Raw genomic sequence first — 13,690 nt, 5'->3', positions numbered from 1 at the left:
ATGCACTGTTTGGAGTAGCACTTAAGGCTACCTTGGCACTTACGGTATGGCTCAAGACTGAAGACCTCTTTGCAGAGGTGCTCCTGTCTACCACGTGACCACTAATTAACTAAGAATGCTTTTTCGAATTCTTGGTAAGTTGCACAGCTACCTGCAGCTTCAGTTGCCCAAAGATTCGCACCGCCGTTAATAAAACTACTGACAAATTTGCTTGTTTGCTCTTCATTTCAGGGCCATTAGATGGACACTTTTCTTATCCATCGTTAAATTGATGGTAGCAGATAATATTTTTCTCTATAATCGCAGTGGTATCCATTCCATAGATTGTTTCAGGGTTCGTAATTACATGTTCTTGGGTTGTGAACTAGATCCAGATTGCAGCAAAAATCTACCACTTGGACTAGTCACGTGAGTACCAAAACTATCGGATGAGCTACCTGTTTCAGTGATTTGGTTAATTTGACTCAGGTCTTGTCTCACAAAAGTTTTACTTAATTTTCAATTCGTGCCACTCTCTTATTTCTGAAGTAACAGGATCTCCTACCTTTTATTCACAAAGTATTTTATATTCTGGGCATCCGCAGCTGTTGAAAGGCACGATGTTAAGAATTCCACTGACAGTGGTTTTTAGGTCGTGAGACCGGTTGTGTATCAATAAAACAAGAATTTTATGAGATGCCAGGTAATTATTCTTAAGATCTACATATTTTAGTTGGTTATCAATAATCTTTACATGAGTCTCCTGTTCTTTCTTTAACAAGTTGACCTGGTTAGATACTATCTGTTTCTGTCCTGTAATCTTGCAGAGCTACCATGCTCTTAGCTTGCTATTTGCTCTGCCAAGTGGTAAATTTGTTTTTAACAACTCTGATGATCTGAGTATCTTTCTTAGTGAACCACAGAGTCATTCTCGCTTCACAACAGTGCAATAGCAGTCGAACTGCTCGGAGATTATTTTCTCCTAGTTCGTTGTTAAATTCTTTACGGTCTAGCAAGATCTGATTCAGCTAGCTCTTGTGCATGGGTAGAATCTTCCTGACGATAAGAAATCTCTTTAATTTGGTTTCGTAATTCTACCTTTATATCATCATGGCTTTGGACGACTATTCGATCTTTGCTAGTAATTCTGTCTTGGTCTGCTCCTATGTTGTCAACAGAGTCTGCATGGTCAAGGTCAGACCTGGCAAATTATTTTGAATCTCATCTAGCTGGCTAATAGGGGCTGCTACGGGAGTTTTTTTTCTTCTCCATACGATATTTTCATATAATTCTTAGCGTAATTAATATTACCTAAAAATTACACTCAAGATAATACCAAATATACAAAAGCGAATAATTAAAAATTAAAGGACTCCCTTTTCAGACATCGTTTAATGGCTGCAGGAATGGCGCAAGAACAATGTGTCGACGTGAGGCTACCAGCTTTGCGCGCTGAATTTAGCTGTGGTGCGTAAACCTGCACACAACTCCAACAATTGTATCACGGAATTTACATTTCCGAGGTGAACTGAACAGAAAGAACTTACAGTTACGCACTACTCTGTACAGTGTCTTAGCTTCTAATAAAAAGGAAAATTCTGCTTTCAATTCTTTCCAGCTGTGACAGAACTGTCTTCCGTACTTGTTCGGAATTTTCTGGTTTTCTATGACTAAGTATGTAGACTCCGCTGTCGTTGGTAATTACAGGATTCATTAGTTTTGAGCATGGAATTAACGGAATATGTATATTGGCTTGAATGAAAAACAGCCCACAGTTGCACTAAATTATGTTTATTCTAAACCTTGACCATGGTTTCTGCTATAATAATATAGTCTTCTTCAGAAGTCATACACACTAATAATGAAAAATGTCTTAGCCCAGCGGCTGCGTCAAGGCCGTGCGCCCAGTATAATAGAGGTAGTGGCGTGAGGAGATACGGTGCCACATGTAATTTTACTTATGTTCGAAACAGACTGATGTCTGTTGAAATTATTTTATTGGTCTTGACGCAGCCGCTGGGATAAGACATTTTTCATTTATTAGTGTGTATGACTTCTGAAGAAAGTTATATTATTATAGCAGAAACCATGGTCAAGGTTTAGAATAAACACAATTTAGTGCAACTGTGGGCTGTTTTTCATTGAAGACAATTTCGTAACGGTTGCTGTTGTCGCTTCCATGATGAAAAAAATAAGGAATCTGTATATATTACTACACAACAATGGAAGTTCTTTAATAATCCCTCAGTGTGCCATCCGTATAAAATAAAAGGAAGATATGTGTCAACAAATATTAAACTCTTCAGTTGTGTGGCCATATTGTCCGCAGTTTCTTTACAATTGTTGAGGGTGTTTTCGTTCTGTCGTTACAGCTACAAAAAATCCGTATTTTTTTTTCACCAGACGCGTTTCGCTTTATTGACGTAAAGCATCATCAGTGGTCTGTAATTTATTTACATTTTGATTTGTTTTAAGATCAAAGAACAGTTCTTTAACAATATGTGGTTTTCTACTCACGGTGATTTTCGCTTGATTTCTCGCCTGCATCGGGAAATACCGTCTGCTAGCACTCCGCTGATGTTTTTCTTGTTTAGACATTGATAGCTGTGACCTAATTTTTAGTTGCTCTGCAGCGCTATGCACTTTTTATGTTTTACACTGCACACTTTTCGCACCACTGACACAATATAGAGCATAATCCCGTGTTAACATATAATGAAAGGTAATAAAACATAACGGGTAGTCTTTCTTTCCCCAGTAAAGAATAAAAACAGAAAAAAACTTATTTAGAGAGTGAAATATCTAGGGATGGAAGAATAAATAACGAAATTAATACGAGGTTACAGAAGGGAGGAAATTTCTACCAAACAATAAAACACCTGATTAGGAAAAATGAAGTTTCAGAAAGAGCAAAACTCCTTATGTATAAGAATTATTACTTCCCTATTGTCACCTATGGTGGAGAAACATGGACAATGACCGAAAGGGACTGGAGCAGACTGCAAGCAGGGGAAATGAAATTTCTCAGAGCAGTTAAGGGAAAAACAAGAATGGACAGAGTAAGGAATGTAGAGATTAGAAAGGACCTGAAACAAGAAAGTATGAGAGAAGAAATTGAAAGAAAGAGATTAAGATGGTATGGGCATGTTAAGAGGATGCATGGGCAGAGACTCCCCAAAATTATGAAAGAACTAAAGATGGATGGGCTAAAGACCTAGGGGGCGCCCAAGAACACAGTGGAAAATGGGAGTGAAAATATCTGTAGAAAGGAGAGGTGTGACCTGGCAGCAAGTCTAGGAAGAAAAGTGGTGGGAGGACCGAGCCAAATGGAGAGGACTCGTCAGCAACCAGACCCGGCAGTAGCTGGAGCGGGATTCCGATATAGATACATAGACTTTCTCGCACCACTATTTCTGTTTGTTTTTATACTACTAAATATGTTTTGTGGCTTGTGTTTTGTAGTGTTCACAACATAACTAGTGCGTCTTTGACCTATACTTTTTTTATATTCTATTGTATGTGTGTAATTCTATTTCATTATGTTGCCGTATGTTTATATACTGTGTAAGAGTAGTGAAGGAATAATGCTGGTTTTTTTTGGGTGGGGGAGGGGAATACCATGGTGAGTGGACATAAGAGTGTAGTAATGTGATGGTGTGTGAGTTGAAGGACAACGTCAGGAGCAAGAAGTGAAATGAAATTGAGGAGAGGGGGGCGGGAGAGTTGGGTGAGAGAGTGGGAGAGAATGAGAGATGGAAAAGGCTCTTTTCTTTTTCATGTAACTTCATCAATTATTTTGTATAGAGAAGAAGAAGACGGAGATACCAGATGTTGTCTTATCATAAAAAGAAATGTAGCTGCAGAGTTCAATGAATTCAGATACAGATTAGCATTAAAAATAAATTTGGAACGTTACTGACGGAAAAGAAGTGAAAGTGATATTTTAATACAACTAAATTTTGTTGATACTGTAAATAGCTTCGTAAGTGTGGAGTGTGGGCACAAACCAGTTAGTTAATAAGATTATTTGAAACTCATATTTTAACGCTGATTATTTGGGAAAGAATTGTATCCGAAATAAATACATGAAAAATTTACTTGGTTGATACATTCCTTTTGTTATCGTGCCTTTCCCTAAGTAGTATGTTTGCTTGTAGTTAGAATATGTTATTTTTAAAAATTGAAATATTGATTTTAGCATGGGTTTGACTCTCACTTTTTTGTGTTTTGAAAGAAAGAGCATGTGATGTCAATAAATTGTGCACTGTTTTCTAAACAAAGGATGTGGCTCATGAGAAAAATTTCTTGTTTTCAGAATTACTCATCTCCCTGAACGCGTTACTGAACAGCATATTAGAAGACATTACTAACGACACGTATCATTGCACGTGTGAACCGAATGGAACAGGAGAGGAACAGGATGGTTATTCTGGAGAGTCTGAAACAATTTTGCCTTGTTCGTGTATGATAGTAGTGGGCAAGAAGTTGTAAGAAAACAGTCTCACCATTGATTTGCATGGTCGCGCATATCTGTTCTATGTTAGCTGTTTGCTCTCTGCTAAATGATGAATAAAGAGTTTTTTCGTGTTGATTTCATTTGTTTCTTAAAAGAATCCTCGTCAAATGTCATTTTAAAAACTTTCTAAACAGAAGTTTAAGCTGTGTTCCGATCCAATGGATACAGGTCCAAGACAAGTTCAATAATCACGCTCTTCCGCACCAAGGGATAGTTTCAACTCAACTTCAGTAATCACGACTGATAGGTGAGGGGGAAGGAGGAGGTAAACCAACTTTTGTCATAATAGAGTAAAATACAGGGTGTTTATAAATTATTTATACAAAAGTAACCTTCAATTATGAAACGGGAAAAAACTTACAGAAATTTTTGTTGCAACACTGGTTGCAGTATATCTCCGAGTTTTATTCCCTCCTAATATTGTTAGTTCCCGACGTTCCCGTTAGGTGGCACGCGCGAATGAGCTGTTCCAACAGCCATCGTTGATTTTTTAATTGATTTCATCTGCCTTTCAGCTTCCAGGCTTTTATTTTGCGGTTGTAATTTCGGTATTAAGCCATTTTCAAGCATAAGACTTTGACGTATAATCTTGCAGATGGGACGTTTGTCGTGTTAGATATGCTAGCCACGTTGAACATTTATAAATAAAACTTGAAGATAACCTGCATTCAGTGCTGTTTCAGGCATTTCTGTAAGTTATTTACCTTTTTCACAATTAAAGGTTAGTTTTGTATAACCAATTTTTAAACGCCCTGTACATTTTCATCTTCTAAACTTTATGTAGTCAGTTTTATTAAGCTTCACTGACTCAATGTACAGAATAATTCAGTGTTAACGTATAAATAAAGGTAATAAAACGTAACGGGGAATCTTTCTTTTCCCAGTAAAGAATAAAAATAGAAAAAACTTTCAGACTTCCACTATTCTTTTGATCAAACACATCACCTAAAACCAAACAAGAAGGTAAGTCAAATAAGAATTCTTTATACAAAGACATTAATTTCTATTAATATTGTAATGTCTAGTATTCACACTATTGTGTTACCTAAGAGAGGTGTCCAGTAAATGCAACAGGAAGCGATCACTCTCTAACAGTTATATGTAGTTAAATGGAAGTGGGCTGCTTACACACTTGCTACACACTCTTCACAGGACAATAACTCGGAAACAGAATAACTAGTCAGTAATCCCGATTACAATTTCAATCATCTATTAAAAGAAGTGTACACCACATATACACAACTTTGGCTTTGTGATAAGGAGTGGTAGTGATAAATCTAACCCAACACAGTAGAAGTTTTGTGACTTCAGTGGGTCGACAAAACTGCGGATACGCCAATAAAGCAACACATTACCACCGTGCCTAATACAGTGAAGGAAAACCGTTGGCGTATGGCCGGCCGATGTGACCGAGCGGTTCTAGGCGCTTCAGCCTGGAACTGCGCGACCGCTACGGTCACAGGTTCGATCCTGCCTCGGACATGGATGTGTGTGATGTCCTTAGATAAGTTAGGTTTAAGTAGTTCCAAGTTCTAGGGGACTGATGACCTCAAATGTTAAGTCCCATAGTGCTCAGAGCCATTTGAACGATTTTTTTCTTTGGCGTATGGAACATTTTCCACTCATTTCAGAACGGATGATTTTCAAGGGTATCTTACACCATTCGTCCTGCAAAATAGTGACAATTTCAGAAAACGATGCCCGCATCTCGTGGTCGTGCGGTAGCGTTCTCGCTTCCCACGCTCGGGTTCCCGGGTTCGATTCCCGGCGGGGTCAGGGATTTTCTCTGCCTCGTGATGGCTGGGTGTTGTGTGCTGTCCTTAGGTTAGTTAGGTTTAAGTAGTTCTAAGTTCTAGGGGACTGATGACCATAGATGTTAAGTCCCATAGTGCTCATAGCCAGAAAACGATGGTGGAGATGGATAGCGATCATACGCTCTTCTCTCCGAAGTATACCACAAAGGTTTAATAAAACTGAGATCTGCTGGCTGTGGTGGCTAGGGGGGATGTGGCAATTCCTCCTCGTGCACATAAAACCAGTCTTGAACGTGTGAATAAAGGCTGTGTTGTCTTGGAAAACGGCATCGCCGTTGGAGAACAAGCATTGTACCATGAGATGGACTTATCAGTCAAAATGATCACATAATTATTGGGAGTAATGCGACCTCGCAGAGTAATCACTGGGCCCATGGAATACCATGTCACAGATTGCGCGGCCCCTCCCGCCGGAGGTTCGAGTCCTCCCTCGGGCATGGGTGTGTCTGTGTTGTTCTTACCATAAGTTAGTTTAAGTAGTGTGTAAGTCTAGGGACCAATGGCTCTGAGCACTATGGGACTTAACTTCTGAGGTCATCAGTCCCCTAGAACTTAGAACTACTTAAACCTAACTAACCTAAGGACATCACACACATCCATGCCCGAGGCAGGATTCGAACCTGCGACTGTAGCAGCAGCGTGGTTCCGGACTGAAGCGCCTAGAACCGCTCGGCCACAGCGGCCGGCTCAACATATTCCTTTCCTCTCCGATTCTGCACAGAACCTCCTCATTCTTAACTTTACCAGTGCACCAAATATTCAACATTCGTTTGTAGCAACACATCTCAAACGCTTTGATCTTCTTATGTTTCTGTTTTTCCACAGTCCATGTCTCACTCCGGCCGGCCTAGGGACCAATGACCGCAGCAGTTTGGTCCCTTAGGAATTCACACACAGTTGAACAGTTGGATGTAAACTCGGCCATAAGATTGAAATAGTGTAGAACAAGACTTTCTTCAATTTCTCCACAGTCCACGTTTCACGGCTCCGGCACCACGTTTTCCTGTTACTGGAAATTGCATCACTGGTGAGTGGTTTTGAAATTCCAGTTTGCCCTGGAATTCCCTGTTTATCGAGTTCCCTTCGTGTTGTTTTGGTGCTGACAGGGTTCGCGATTGTGGCATTCAGTTCTGCAGTGACTTTTCCAACTGTCGTCCTCTTATTTTTCGTCACAATCCTCGTCAATGGCCGGCCGGGGTGGCCGAGCGGTTCTAGGCGCTTCAGTCTGGAACCGCGTGACCGCTACGGTCGCAGGTTCGAATCCTGCCTCGGGCATGGATGTGTGTGATGTCCTTAGGTTAGTTAGGTTTAAGGGGCTCCGGAAAGGCTCAAAATCATGAAAAGTTCATTTTTTACTTTTTTGCGTTTTCTGAATCTGCAGACTATTACCTTTTAATAGATATATAATTTATTCAATTCCGAAGACTACAACTATTTTAAAAATTTTTTTTGAAATGTGTTCTACATGGGCGTGACCCACTGTGGCGCTGTTAAACTGCTGTCAAATGGTGTTATTATTAACGTCCGTGTTCATCAGGTACATTTTAGTGATGTGAGATAAAGTATGTGTTGAGGCTAACCTGTGATGGTTCAATATATATCGCTGGTGTGATTGTCGATTGTTTCATGTTTATTTACTCTGTCGTTATCTCGAAAATATTCGCAATTAATTCTGTTTCTTGAGTCTCTGTTTTGTTGAAGTAGAATAATGAGTAAAAGTAAAGTTATTAGAAATCAAAATGGTTCAAATGGCTCTGAGCACTATGGGACTTAACATCTATGGTCATCAGTCCCCTAGAACTTAAAACTACTTAAACCTAACTCACCTAAGGACAGCACACAACACCCAGCCATCACGAGGCAGAGAAAATCCCTGACCCCGCCGGGAATCGAACCCGGGAACCCGGGCGTGGGAAGCGAGAACGCTACCGCACGACCACAAGATGCGGGCTATCAGAAATCCTCTGAAGGCTTTTAAGAAAAGGAGAAATGTTGGAAAGCCAAAGATATTTAGAAATATGGCAATGAAGATAGGTTCTAACATGGTACGAGCGATGCTTGCTTTAGACAAGGAACGCCTTCGGGCTGCAGACAGGGCTGTAAAGAGTCTTGAAATACAAGCAAGAGTAAACAGGAGGAGGAACAAGAGGAAGCTGGAGGAGGAGTTTGCAGAGGATGAAGATAATCCATCCTATGGACCTGGAATGCACTAAAAAGTTAATCCAATCTTTGTCGCTCGATTCCCAAAACTTTTATTTTCTCATACTAATTACATGTTTTCAAAGGATCTTCCAAACATATTTGTTTCAAACTTTCAGTAAATGTTACACAGTGCCTTCTGCATAATTTAACACAGCCTTTTTCCAAAAAAACTGTATATTTTTGAATATATAAATAAAAAATTGCAAAAAAAATGTTGTGAATTTTCATTACAATTGAAAAAAAATCATCTTTAATAACTGAACTAAAATTTTGTAAAATCCCTGTGTTAAGTTGTAGCCCAAATTCCAATAAGTAATCTGTAAAAAGTTCAACTTCCTACCTCAAATACTTTGTGAGGAAAGATGTAATTTATAAGCGTTATTTTAACATTGCAAGTATAGGGCGTTCCGGAGCCCCTTAAGTAGTTCTAAGTTCTAGGGGACTGATGACCACAGATGTTAAGTCCTATAGTGCTCAGAGCCATTTGAACCATTTTGAACCTCTTCAATGACCGTCCCTCTAGATCACTCTGTAAGGTGGCAACGGCCTTGCACCTTACACGAGTCGATTTAACGTGACACTTTAGGTTTTTTTGGAGTAATGCTCTAAATTACGGTGTAGGAAATCTATGTGAAAACGCATCGGCACGCGAGAATTCCGCGATTTTGTAATTATAAGATTTTGCGGAAAGGCAGTACACGAGACAGAACTCGGCTACGGACGTAGGGCCGAAGGCCACAGCATGACGGTACGTATAGTGAACTGGGGGATTTCTGTAATCCGTTTAGAGCGGCCACAGTAGCCGCCAACCTCTGAGGGACGCGTGGCTGCAGGTGTTCAAGTGTTTACCAAAACAGAGCAGTGGATAGGTGGACGGGCTTTCCTGTGCGTGCTCTAGCCTATGTCCCACTAATTTTACGTCTTCGAGTAACTCAAGTGGGGCAGGCTAGGAGTTCCGAATAACAAAACTTTCAATGCAAGAGTCTGTGTTTGCTACGACGGGGAATCTTACCGGGAAAATCTAGAGTGGTCTCTTGGGAGAAAACTTCCAGTAAACGTGCTATTGCCCACAGCTGTGGTTCTTCCCAGTTGGCGTGGAAAAGATTGTGGAAAAGAGTTATATACCCAGGCCGTACATTGGTCGGCACTGGCAAACTGGGTATTTTGAGAGCTTCTAGTGATGTGATTCGCTCAGTAAAAGTTGAGGTGGGAAAGCAGAGGTGAAGAGCGATCTTGCTCGACTCTCGGTCGGGGTCTTCCGTTCTGGGCTCTCGTACTGAGAGGACGTTAGCCAAGTCGTCTCCCGTCTTGGTCTTTCGTTCTGAGAGGACGTTAGCGGCGCCAGCATTGCTGACGGAAACATTGTCGCAATTAGAGAAGTTTACGGACAGCAGTCTGTTGTTCGAATACTGTAGGATTATACTTTCCGAGGCGCCACACGCCGACCGCACGGCCGCGCCGTCGCCGTCGGAGACCGCCGCTACAACAGGAATATTACGCTGAGATCGCTCCCGCTTCGGCCTGTGTTAGGAGTAATGTTAAATAGTTGGATCACGAGCAATTGCTGTTTCCACAGAGGTTTCACGGTACTTTGGGGTGTAGTGGTTCTTCGTATGTAAGCTATAAGAGATCGCGTTTTGGACCGATTTTTACACTGTTACTGCCAATGCCAATTAGGAAGATAATTTGTAAATTGTTCATTGTGTTTTATTCAGCATTGATCTGAAGGTTATAATAAAATTGTTGTGATTCAGTAGAGCCTTTACTTTCAGTACTTGATCCTGAATTCACCCTTTTGCTTTATTTTATTTTTGTGTATGTGTTTGATGTCATTGAACACTCAAAGTGTTCGTGATCGTTCATGTTTGGAAGTAAAAATAGGTGTGATTTATCGTCAACACTACCACCGCAGATTAATTAGGGGTAACAGGGCCACGTTTAAATCTAACGTTTCCATTTTTGCGTACAGTTCCACTCCCAATTTGTCTGTAAGTTGTTTGTCAGGGGCGAACACACGCAAAAATCGGACAAGCAATGGGTGGAATGTTACAGCTCAGCACAAACTTTAGTCCGTGTTGTGAGTAAGCGGATAGTGTTTTTTCGCTTGCCTTGTATGCGGTATAAACCGTCGATTCGGTGCCTCTTGAAACACTTCAGGTACCACCATACGAGCACCAACAGTTTGCCCAATTCAAATTCACTTAGCGTCGATATAGTGCACTCACAACTACCCACAGAACTGCTTTGACCACTAATGACACTTACAGTGTGTTGAGCATACTGCACAGGTGCCGTTTGTGGTCAGATAAAACCTCTGACAATAAAGGTCGGTCAATAGTCCTGCAACATTGACGTAGATGAACCATGAACTACAGTTACCTTACTGTCCTTCGAAATAGTCACCTCCCATAACTATGCACAGCTGAGCTCTGCGATACAAGTCCTGGAAACTTTGCACGAAGTTTTCCTTTGGGATGGTGTTAAAAATCCGCGTAACGTTTCGTTGGATGTGAGGAATATCGTCAAATCTCTTTCCTCTCAAAGCGAGTTTGAGTCGAGGGAATAGGAACAAGTCTGGAGGATTGAGATCCGGCGAGTTCAAGTTGCACCACCCCCTTTTCTGCCAGGAACTGTTTGACGATATTGGCTGTGTGTGGGCGAGTATTGTCGTGAACAAAAAACCAGGAATCTTGTTGTACGTACTGGGGTCATACCCTGCATAGACGTTGCATGAAACAGGTCAAAATTTCAACGTACCGTGCAGCGTTCACCGTCGTTCCTCAGGTAGGAGTTCCTTGTGGATAATGCCTTGACTATAGAAAAAGGTGATGAGCATCATTTTGATGTGTGATTTTTCGGCTCTGACCTTTTCCCCACAAGCTGATGTCGGAGAACGCCATTCCATGCTTTGCCGTTTCGTTTTAGGGTCGTACCGGCGACACCAAGTTTCATCCTCAGTGACAATACGGTTCAAGAAACTGGGTGTCGCATCCACCGTTTCGACAAAATCCTGTGAAGCCTCTAAGCGTGCGTGCTTCTGATCGTCAGTCAAGTGATGTGACACAAGACGACAACACATTTTCCTCTTCCCTATCTCCTGGGTAAGAATTTTTCGCACGGGTTCGCGGTTCTTGTGCAGTTCACCCGCTATCATGCGTACAGTTAATCGATGTTCGTTCGTGATTAACGTCCTCACTTTCTCAATGTTTTCGTCACTGACGGCGGTCGCCGGTCGTCCGCTAAGGGGCTTGTCAGAAACACTTCCCCAGCCTCCTCGAAAACGGACGAACCACACGTACACACACTTCATCCCCACAAACAAGTACCAGCTTTGGATGCGTTTCTTTCAGTGTCTTGCCAAGCTTAAATAAAAACTTTAAATTGTTCCATTCCTCGTTCATTGTTCTGTTCTCAGTTCAGAACAAACGCACTAAACAAGTATTTCGTCCAACAGGACTAACACGGAACACACACGATGTTCAACTACAGTGGGGGCAGATTGTCAACAACGGCCGCTACGCAGGTGCAGCGTTGTGAGTCGCCGGTGTTGCCCGATCGACCGTTCTGACTTCATTCACCAGCCTTTATTGTCGGAAACTGTACAACAATACAATTTGTAGGTTTGTCTAACATCTGTATTTATGTTCAAGCATGTATTTCTCGCGGTTTTTCCATATTTTTGTCCAACTGGTATACTGGTAGAGGCATGGCCGTTTCGAATGTCTTGAAGCGGTAGCACAACGTAGTTGTCAATAACAGAGCCACCTGGAGGTTAGGGCCCATACTATGTGGTAGGCGTCACGCAGCAGTAACTGGTATGCGGCTTCCTCTGACAATAACGCTATGTAGCGTGTCTGACAGGGACACAGCACGTCCGTTTCACTAAAGCAGCACACTTCAGACACTTTAGTATGTTTTGAAAGAAATAATAAGAGTTAACTGTAGAATACTTTTTATTAATAGTAGCGACCAATTTCGCACCACTAGAAGACACGTCCCCATTTGATAAAGATTCTTTTTACTAGGTCATCGCCGAAAGGTAACTACCTTACAAGGGAAACTCCCCATTGCACTCCCTCAAGATTTAGTGGTAAAACCGCCCAGTGGACAGCCCACCAAAAACTAAACTCAGATCAAGCATCAAAACAAGAAGGCGTACTGAACCGTGAAAGATAAAATACACTGAAGAGCCAAAGAAACTGGTCCTCCTGCCTAATATCTTGTAGCCCCCCCCCCCCACCCCCCCAACCCCCCGAGCACCCAGAAGTGCCGCAGTACGACGTGGCATGGACTCGACTAATGTCTGAAGTAATGCTGGAGGGAACTGACACCATGAATCCTGCAGGGCTGTCCATAAATCCGTAAGCGTTCGAGGGAATGGAGAACTCTTCTGAGCAGCACGTTGCAAGGCGTCCCAGATATGTTTTTATTTTATTTTATTTATTTATTGTTCCGTGGGACCAAATTAAGGAGAAGTCTCCATGGTCATGGAACGAGTCAATACATGAAATTATAACACGACAGTAGAAACAGATAAAATAGAATACAAGAAACGTATGCAGACGACAATTCGTAAATTTAAATAAAGAAAATCAACAATGTAACACTGGAATTTGCTTAATTTTTCAGCTCTTCCAGGAGCTCCTCGACAAAATAGAAGGAATGAGCCATGAGGAAACTCTTCAGTTTGGACTTAAAAGCGTTTGGGCTACTGCTAAGATTTTTGAGTTCTTGTGGTAGCTTATTGAAAATGGATGCAGCAGAATAGCGCACTCCTTTCTGCACAAGAGTCAAGGAAGTGCATTCCACATTCAGATTTGATTTCTGCCTAGTATTAACTGAGTGAAAGCTGCTAACTCTTGGGAATAAGCTAATATTGCTAACAACAAACGACATTAAAGAAAATACATACTGTGAGGGAAATGTCAGAATTCCCAGACTATTGAATAGGGGTCGACAAGAGGTTCTCGAACTTACACCACATATAGCTCGAACAGCCAGTTTTTGAGCCAAAAATACCCTTTTTGAATCAGAAGAATTACCCCAAAAAATAATACCATATGACATAAGCGTATGAAAATATGCGAAGTAGATTACTTTTCGTGTTGAACTGTCACTTATTTCAGATACTGTTCTAATGGTAAATAATGCAGCATTTAGTTTCTGAACAAGATCCTGA

General features: G+C 41.3%; 1 protein-coding gene across 1 annotated transcript in view; it reads left to right on the top strand.

Annotated features, from left to right (window-relative positions):
* LOC126234918 (uncharacterized) overlaps positions 1-4,470 on the top strand; it is a 128,572-nt gene extending 124,102 nt beyond the window's left edge. Inside the window, exon 5 of the mRNA XM_049943658.1 lies at positions 4,295-4,470. Coding sequence (XP_049799615.1) covers positions 4,295-4,470 — 176 coding nt within the window. The remainder of the gene's footprint in view (positions 1-4,294) is intronic.
* The last annotated feature ends 9,220 nt before the right edge of the window (positions 4,471-13,690 follow it).

This window comes from Schistocerca nitens, chromosome 2 (assembly GCF_023898315.1).
Source record: "Schistocerca nitens isolate TAMUIC-IGC-003100 chromosome 2, iqSchNite1.1, whole genome shotgun sequence".
NCBI lineage: Eukaryota > Metazoa > Arthropoda > Insecta > Orthoptera > Acrididae > Schistocerca > Schistocerca nitens.
Note: the sequence above shows the minus strand (reverse complement) of the source record. Positions and strands in the feature narration are given on the sequence as shown.